This window comes from Neophocaena asiaeorientalis, unplaced genomic scaffold (assembly GCF_003031525.2).
Source record: "Neophocaena asiaeorientalis asiaeorientalis breed wild unplaced genomic scaffold, Neophocaena_asiaeorientalis_V1.1 scaffold15, whole genome shotgun sequence".
Lineage (NCBI taxonomy): Eukaryota > Metazoa > Chordata > Mammalia > Artiodactyla > Phocoenidae > Neophocaena > Neophocaena asiaeorientalis.
Genome location: NW_020185328.1, coordinates 1,048,047 through 1,057,783, shown reverse-complemented (window position 1 = coordinate 1,057,783; position 9,737 = coordinate 1,048,047). Strand labels below are relative to the sequence as shown.

Sequence of the window (9,737 nt, the reverse complement as noted above, 5' to 3'; positions counted from 1 at the left end):
ACACACACACACACACACACACACACACACACACACACACACACACACACACACACACACACACACACACACACACACACACACACACACACACACACACCATGCCCAAAATGCCAAGACACCACACCACCTTAAATTCTCTGTGTCTGTCAGCTCCCTACACTAGACTGCAGGTAGAAACTGCACCATAACCATCTTTCTATAGTAAGTTCCAGCACAGAACTTGGCACACAGTATGAGCTCAATGTTTGATTTTGAACAGAAACTACTCTGATAATCCAAATGGGTGATAAAGGACCAAATCAAGTTAATGGTAATGGAGAGGAGAAACTGGATTCGTGGAAATTAACAATTTAATTGGATAACGTCTTTCCATATTCAGTTCTGTTCAGCTATGTAGTTGGCTGGAGGGTTTTCCACTTAAGTCACCCTCTAATTTACAAACATAGAATAATGATACAAAATACATACATAACATACATGCATAGAAAATTACCCACTCGTGGGAGATGTAATTATCATGGGAGATGCAATTATCGTTAGGTTACGTATATCCAGTACTTCCAGGAACTGAGCCAAGTGCTTTGCTTTCTCTGCATTGTTTCCTTTAATCCCTACAAAAAAATCAATGATATAAGCCTTGTTTATTTTCCCATTTTCTGGAAGAAATAACTGAGGCTGAGAGAAGTTACACTACTTTCCCAAGCCCTAGCTGGGATCCAGGACCCAAGCTCAGCTCTTTCTGGCTAGAAAAGCCTATTGTCTTAACTGCTGAACTCTTATTCTTGATCTTTTGCCAGCTCTGTCCTTAACAGTTACACAAAGAAACAAAAAAATCAGAAGGCTCTTCTGATGAGCCTTTTTGCAGAGTGCTTATTTTGATGGTTGCAGTGTGATTACAGTATGGTGATGTAATCAGGTATTGAGTGGGGACACTAGGGAACTTTGCAGCTTTTCTGCATAATAAGTTCTCAGACACTTATTTGTAGAAAAACGTTAGCATAAAGTACCCAAGGACACAAAAATCACTTCTTCTGTGATGAGGTTACAGGATGAAAGAGAACAATTCTTAGAATTCTCTCCTCCTGTTTTTTTGTCTCCTTTAGTTTTCCGGGGGCTCTGTTCCCATTTACCGGGTAAGTAAAAGATTAGATGCAATTAGTTTCAGCCTCCCGGGTTAACCTGTGCTGTCTGGTTGGTGTCTTTGAGAGATGGAGTTCACAGTAGAATTTTGATTTTCACCTTCCTCTCCATGTGGCTTTGGAGGGGTCTCTTGACTTCTCTGACCCTCAGGTGCTTTGGCAAGGAATCAAATGGATTAATAAATGTGAAAGCAGGGCTTCCCTGGTGGCGCAGTGGTTGAGAGTCCGCCTGCCGATGCAGGGGACAAGGGTTCGTGCCCCGGTCCGGGAGGATCCCACATGCCGCGGAGCGGCTGGGCCCGTGAGCCATGGCCGCTGAGCCTGCGCATCCGGAGCCTGTGCTCCGCAACGGGAGAGGCCACAGCAGTGAGAGGCCCGCGTACCGCAAAAAAAGAAAATAAATAAATAAATAAGAAAGCACATTATAAGCCAGAAAGTGCTAATGGATATAACAAAAATAGGAACTCCACTCACTCTCCGAGCTCCTTACCTTGTGCCTGATGCCGAGCAACACTCTGTACAACAGGTTGTTTTTATCATGCTGTCAGCTTCTTGTCCAAGTGCCCAGTGCTGTGTCGGGCACATAACAGGTCTGTTGATCGGTCAGTTCAAGGCAGTGCTAAGAGCCAACCTGTTTGTGGACCTCCCACCTTTTGTAGTTCTTGTAATTTGTACAGTAATCACCTTAGTAAACTAGTGAATTCTAACTCTGTCCACACGTAGCAAATTGTTCTGGTTATACCTCTTCCCTGAGAATCTCTTCAACCTTTGCAGAGAAACATGTATCCCTCAGCTCCTGGTGGGCTAACATCAGGGAGACTGGAAACTGATGTGGTGAAAGCTGCTCCCTACCCCTGCCCCTGCCCCCGCACTAAACTTCCTTAAGCGTGATTCTGCTCAATTTCAGCTGGAAGAACTCCAAGAAAGCAGGCAGTGTTTCTCAAACTTCCCTGATAATAAGAATTACCTGAATTTACTTGTTAAAAAAATAAATTCTGAGAATTTTCCCAGCCCCACTTAATCTGAAGCTCCTGGGAAGGGGTCTTAAAGCTGTATTTTTAACACTATCAAAAATGCTAGGTCTTCATTATTATCGGAACAATGTGAGAAATTCTGGAGGGCAAATCCCTCATTTTACACAGGAAGAATCTGAGCCCCAGACTGAGAGATATTTGTCATTGGGGGGTGAAGTGTGGACCTCACATGCCTAAAAGGATTAGGAAGGAAAGCCTAAGTGAGTCCAGCGGGCTTAAGTTAACAATAGGGAGGGGTGAGGTCTGTGGCAAACTGGAAATCTTTGTCTAAAAGGGAGGAACCTCCCTCAGCTGCAGCCAATTGCTTCCATGCAGAATGTGGGCCCACTGTTGCCACATACAGCAAATTTCCACGCGACAACAGAAATAAAGGTTTTTCGAAGAAATTTCTCCATGATTAAACGTTGGCAAGTGATTCCCCCCAAAAATTGTTTTTAAACATGATGTGAGCCAAATTTCTCTTGGCTACCAGTTTCCAACCTCACGTTAGGACTCTGTGAGCCACAGTTTCATCTTTTCCTAGCCTCTGTCATGGTGGTAATAGCACCCTGCCTATTTTCTCAGTTTTAAGTTTTTAAATGGCTTTCTATCACCTAATGAAAAAAAGGCTGGCTTGAAGGGCCCTTCATGGTCCTCCCTACCACCTCTTCCCACATTATCACCTGTCATTGGAGAATATGGATTCCAGGACCAGACTGCTTCAGTGTGCATCATGGACTTGCCACTTACTAACAAACAACTCTGGGCAGATTTCTCTCTCTGTGTATCAGTCTCTTCACCTTCAAAACAGAGGCAATAATAGTACTGATACTTACTTCCATAGAGTTGTTGTGAGGCTAATGAGTTACCATAAGGTTCTTAGAGCTGTGCTCAGCGTGTAGTAAGCCCTATGTGAGTGGTGTGGTTGCCTCAGAAACTCGCCCCAAACATGCCTCAAACATACACTCGAGAGCTGCAGTTCCTGTCCAGGAAGACGTGCCCTTCACAGTCCCCTGGCAGATCTCTTCATCCTTTGGTTGCTCTGGATCTGGCAAACCTTCCCGACCCCCAGGAACACTTAGGCCTTGAACGTAGCACATCATCCTGATCACCCTGCATCACAGGTGTCAGTCTTCTACACCAAATTGCACACATCCTTGAAGGCAGAGACCTTATTTTTTCACTTTTGTAGCCCTGGGACCTAACACAGTGTCAGGTACATGATGGGCTTTCAATAAATAGCATTAAAGAAGTGAATGTGCTAACCTTCACAATTTCCTTATTTGATGATAAACTTCTTAAGGACAAGTGCTCTTATAGGCTACATCTGTGTATTCCCCACAGCACTTAGCAGAATTACATTCAATATTCAATCAATTAAGTAATTTGTGCGGTTGCAAAATACGATGCTAGCTTCTGATCAAAGAACTTGCAGACTTTTGGGCTTCCCTGGTGGCGCAGTGGTTGAGAGTCCGCCTGCCGATGTAGGGGATGCGGGCTCGTGCCCCTGTCCAGGAGGATCCCACATGCTGCGGAGCGGCTGGGCCCGTGAGCCATGGCCGCTGAGCCTGAGGATCCGGAGCCTGTGCTCCGACTTTTTCTACTTGTCATCCCCATGTGCCCTCCAGAAATCTCTACCCTTTGAATTCTCATAGCATTTCTCTGGGCCTTATGTTACTGAGCACTTTTGCTTTGGATTACATCTATTGATGTGCATGCCCTAGTTACTTCACTAGGCTGGGAACTCCTTGAGGCCAGAGGAAGTGTCTGATTTTTCTTAGATTTCAATATAACCAGCATAGCCCCTTGCCCATAATAAGCTCTCACTAAGTACTTCTTGGTGATCTTCATGAATATAACGTTTTACACAGTTTCTTATGTTTATCTAAGTATTGTTAAAAAGGAACAAAAAAAGATTCAACTCAACTTGAGGGACTCTGGCTTGGTGTTAAATCATGCCATTGAGAGTTTTGTTCATTTAAAGGAAACGCACCTCACTGCTTACAGCCTTCTACCACATATCAAAGAATAAAATTTTTTTTTTTTTTTTTTGTGGTACGCGGGCCTCTCACTGTTGTGGCCTCTCCCGTTGCGGAGCACAGGCTCCGGACACACAGGCTCAGCAGCCATGGTTCACGGGCCCAGCCGCTCCGCGGCATGTGGGATCTTCCCGGACCGGGGCACGAACCCGTGTCCCCTGCATCGGCAGGCGGACTCTCAACCACTGCGCCACCAGGGAAGCCCCCAAAGAATAAAATTTAACCCATATAGTTGAAAATTGGGAAACTGATTTTAGAAGGGTTACAGTAAGGCATCTCAAAACAAGCTTTGAAAATACTTCCAATTAATTAACAATATACAAACAGCTCTTTCCTAGTCATGACCCTTTTTTCTTTATTTGGGAAATAAAACATGTATTATGGAAGATTAGTTACCTTCATGAGTCCTTTCATTATATAAGTTTAACTTACTGAGGGCCTTGGTGAACTGTAGGCAGGAGAAGTCAATGCTATTTACGACACTGAGGTGAAGCTGCCAGTGGAAAAAAAATAGGTATTTTCCACAAACAACACACTGTAGGTAGACGAGGGGATTTTTGTCCCTGTTGTAACATTTTCACCTACTTGCAATAAGTAGGCATTTAAAGCACAACTGAAAAATATTAGCATCATTTAGAGGCAGAATCTGCCCTGGTAATTGCACACTTGTTTACAATTAACTCAATTGTTTCAGATTGGATTTTTCAATGCCTTGTTACTTTTGGGTTATGTTCAATCAGGAGCAAATAACAACCGTTAAAACTTAAAAACCAAAACAACACTGAATTAATTGTTGAGATTTTTCTGAAACCAAACAACCTGAAGGATGCATACTACCACTTCATATCTCTAAGTACTATGAATTGAGAATACAGATTCAAAACACTTTTCTTAAAATATATATACCATGTTATAAGCAACAGATTTCTCTGATGCCTTAAAAGTTTTTCTATTGCTATCACCTAAGTTTTAGTAATAGACACACTGTATTGGCACCTATCAGATGCCAGGTAGTTTGCATCTATTATTTCTAAATCATTTAGTCAACAAATTTTTTTTTTGCCACGCTATGTGGGATCTTAGTTCCCTGAGCAGGGATTGAACCCACACCCCCTACATTGGAAGGGTGGAGTCTTAACCACGGGACCGCCAGGGAAGTCCCTAGTCAACAAATATTAATTCAACACCTACTGCTTGCTGAGAAGTGTGCTAAGTACTGGGCTACAATTATGAACCAGACATTGTTTCTTACCTTCAGGGAAGTTACAGTCCTGTAGGAGTGAAACAGCTCTGCAAGATGGTTAATTTTATCTCCATTTTGCTGATGAGGAAAATGGGATGCACTGGGACTGACCCTGGCTGTACCCCATGCTCTTTCCGCCAAGGAATGCTGCTTCTCCCCACTCTGCCTTCCTACTTTAATTCACTCATCTTTGCAGAAGCGTTTTTAATCAAGTAGTTGTGGGAAAGAATTGAAAATATTTTTACTTTAGTGGGAACGAAAAGAAATTCTGTTTAAAACTCACTGCTCTCAATCTTTTGATAATGTAAGAAACAAATATTAAATACCAGTTATGTTTTGGATCAGGCACTAGCTTAAATAAGATACAACAAGTCTAAACAAGGCCTAAAAACCCACATTTCTAGTAGATGTGAAAAACAGAAACTTAATTGCAAGGTGAAGGGCTCATGGGCCTATGTTATTCCTAAAATATACAGAAATGTGGAGCTTTTAGTTACTGTTAGCTGGTTTTCTCTCCTCTGACTTCTACTTTTTCCTGATTGTATGTAGTCATGACAAGGGTGGGAGACAGATGGCAGGGGAGCCATGGGGGCTTATGGTTTGAGAAGGAGGCAAAGAAAAATCATGTAGACCAAAGCTATATTAGGCCTCGCCTCAGTAGGCATTTTTGCTTTCTTTGGCTGCATCTACAGGAGGTTATTGCAGTTAATTATCAAGTGACTGTTCCAAGTAAAAGATGACTGTTCTGCTGAAGCCTTTCATTTCTTTTGCTCTTTTCTTCCACCTCTCCCATCTAATTTAACCAAACCCCTCAGAACCATAGCAGACATGTTCAGCTGGAAGGCACACAGCTCTAGAAAGAGAATTAAGGGTACCAGAATATTTAGCAGGCCACTTTCCTGTTTGTTCCCTGAATATGCTTCTGCAAAATGCACAGCCTCGGACTGTTGCAGTCACTTTCTAATTGGCCTTGTTACCTACAGCCGATTATCCCAACAACCCGTCTTTCAGTCCCCAGTGTTATCTTCCTAGAACACTGATCACGTCACTCCCTGCGTGAAGGCCTCTGCAGACTGGACAAAGTTTACAGAAGGAAGCCCAAAAGCTAAGGGTGACACAGAATGCCCTTTACAGTCTGGGCCTAATCGCCACTTACCTTTCAGCCTTATCTCTCCCTTATCTTTCTACACCAGAGGCACACACAGAATCACTTTGTTCCCTGAACAGGTTTTGGTCTCTCGGGCCTCCACACCTTTTCAGAAACTAGTGTGCTGCTGCTAGCAATATCCGCTTCCTGTTTTAAGATCCAAATAAAATAATCTCTCTCCAGGAAAAACTTCACTGGTCTTACAGGTACCTTTGGTCACTCTCTCCCCTCTGCTTCCTTAATATGTCGCATATAATCTTATTACAACACTAGTATCATTGAACTATAAATATTTATTCAGGTTTTGCAAGTGCAATTTCTAACACTCCTGTTCCCTAACTCTAACCCCAACTCCCTTAAGTCATCGTTTTTCTGACTTTGGATGTAGGGTAGAGCCGGGCATCACTAAAATGTCCACTAAAGAATGAATGAAAAGCAATATTATGCCCCCATGTCTGGCCCAAATGTTTAAGAGTGGAAAAGAATTATATATACATACACACACACATCTATATATACAGACACATATACTATATGTATATGATTTCACAAGGGTTTTAATTTTTCCATATTAAAAAGAAACTTCTTTAAAAGAAAGTCCAAGTTAAAAGAAACAAAACACACATAAAGAAATGATGCAATTATTCCATACCAGTTTATTGTTAAGTATTGTGTTTCAAAAAATTTATAGCATAAATAACCTTTCATGTCATAAAATAACTTAGTACAATTTATAATAAAACTTTGAGAATTTAACATCTCATCAAAATACAATAAAATATGGTTTTAAAATATGATTAACCCTTTCTGCTTTTTTCTTTTTTACTTGAGGGCATATAAACCAAAATTACCCAAACTACTGCCGCACATTTAAACTTTAACAAAGCATATTTGGTTTATTTAAATGTAACTCAACCATCCTAAATTAATACATAGTTTTGTTTTCCTTCCTGCGTGGTTCTTTGTAATTTTTGTTCCTTTTGACTTGTATTTCTGTTTCCACACAGCTTCCTTCTTCATTTTCACCTCTTTCCATCTGCAAAGTCATCTATCTCCGGGCTCCCAGAACATGTAGTTGAACTCACTCAGCCCCTTGACATCAGTTTCTGTAATCCTTGCATCAGTGTAGGGAGTAACTGCTTGAGTAACTACAAAGGTATTTCAAAACTTCAGTGCAATTTGGTTCAGTTATTTTCATTCAGATGCCATCACCGTTCAGGGAGATTAATCACTGGAACCCACTGATCCATGTAGCGACTTTCCCGGCAAAAACAAATAAGTTGACTTAAGGCAGGATCCTTCCACTGTGATGAATGTGGATTCTGGGAACAAATTTAGAAAAAATAAATTTACTATTAAAAAAGTCAGCCTTTGCTACTTATTGCACCACTTTTGAGGGGAAGACACTCAAACATTCTATACTTTGGCTGTGTGACACAGAGACCTGTTACAACCATAAGAAATAAAATTTCTTCTAGGTAATTGGGTATCCTGCAAAATCATCCAGGGTAATTCTCTACTAAGCTGTACTCTTCAAAGTCTGAGTATAGTCTGAGTACATGAAACCCACTGAGCCATATACATATATATGTATGTTTTCATAATATTTATTCAGTTTTGCATGAAGTATTATTCACAGGCTTGCCCTACCAAACTTGTACCTTGGCAGAGACCTGAGTGAAACAACTGTGAGAAATATTTCCATGCTGGGCTACCAGGAGGTGAGAGCTGCATAGCAGTTAACTAGAACTGCCACCTGTTATCCTCCCAAAAGAGACAGTAGTATTTTTTCAGGAGTAGCAAAATAATTAGGCTGCCACTTAAAGACATCAGCCAAAAAGTAGTAAAATGTAAAAGACAAAACGATCACATTTACCTCTGTAAACACAAGTTATCTACCTACCAAAGGTTTTTATGGGGGTGGGGGGAGCTCCATTTTAAAATATGCAAGATTGCAAAGAAAAAATTTCCACTCTATCCTCTCAATACATTTCTAGGGAATTAATAAGGTCTGTCTCCCACACCATTTCTATTTTTAGCTCTGACTGGCAAAGAATGAAGCTGACTCCTTAATGAGGGTGAGCCAGGAATTTATTTGGCTTTATCTAATCTGCCCTGCTAAAGGAATTAGTCACGGGAGGTAGTGCAGATGTAGGTAGGGAGTAGCTGGGCTGACAATGCTGACTCACAAGGATCTCTTCCGCTTCTGGCAGCCTCCAACGTGCTTAGACACGTTCCGTACCAGAGAAAATCCCAAGGATGAAACTAGCACATCTCGGCTGAAAGTCCAGCCACACTCTTTGATGGGGCAAAGGCGCCCAGCTCTTGACCCTCACCCATTCTAGATCTGGAGTCAGGCGACTTTCAGCCGTTGCGGACTTCCTGCCAGGACTCTAACCGCGTCCTGCCCTTAGTCCCCTTCTCCCTTACCGTCACCAGCACGCAGTGCAAGTCCGGGGGCTGCTCCGCGCCCTCGCTCAACGCGGGGCCCGCGTCACTCTCCAGGAGCAGGAGCTCGGCCAGCCGGCCAGGGTTGCTGACGCGCAGGATGTCTATGTCGTTCTCGCAGCAGAACGCCTGGATCAGGGTGAAGTGGATCTGCAGAGCCACGTCCCTATCGTCGTCCTCGTCCGCCGCCAGCAGGCACAGCACCACGTTATCGGGGTCGCTGCGTGCGGGCAGGGACGGGGCTGATGAGCCCAAAGGCAAGACCCGCCGCGCGGGCGCTCGCACCCCGCGCCCACGTCCCGGGGGTCGCGCCCCGGCCCGCTTGACCCCCTTGGGACGAGCAACCTCAGGGCAGATGGAAAGCGTAAGGAAGTGGCACTGCTGGCCGAGGGGGCGCCCCTGGAAGGCGACCTCTCCGGGCTGGGGCGGGAAGAGGAACCACGAGGGGCACGCGAGGGTTCCACTTACACGTTGAGCAGCTTGGCCGCCTCGTACACCCCGACGGTGATGGTGCGCTGACTCAGGGCTTTGCTGAGCACTTCCTCGAGGGCATCCCCCACCTTATCCATCCTACACGCAGGCAGAGCAAGGGGATCCCGTCAGCCCGCCGCCCCTCGGGGCCGTCGCGGCCCCCTCGCCCTGCGCCGCGACCCTCCCTCCCGAGTGCACGCGCCACGGCGCACCTGGGCCTTTGCACACCCAGGG

The 9,737-nt window shown here is 43.9% G+C and overlaps 1 protein-coding gene across 1 annotated transcript in view; it reads right to left on the bottom strand.

Annotated features, from left to right (window-relative positions):
* Nucleotides 1–7,220: 7,220 nt before the first annotated feature.
* The window catches only part of GADD45A (growth arrest and DNA damage inducible alpha), a 3,364-nt gene continuing 847 nt past the window's right edge, over nt 7,221–9,737 (bottom strand). Inside the window, exons 2-4 of the mRNA XM_024734649.1 lie at nt 9,501–9,602; nt 9,015–9,252; nt 7,221–7,906 (exon numbers count right to left, since the gene is read on the bottom strand). Coding sequence (XP_024590417.1) covers nt 7,793–7,906; nt 9,015–9,252; nt 9,501–9,602 — 454 coding nt within the window. The 3' untranslated portion in view covers nt 7,221–7,792. The remainder of the gene's footprint in view (nt 7,907–9,014; nt 9,253–9,500; nt 9,603–9,737) is intronic.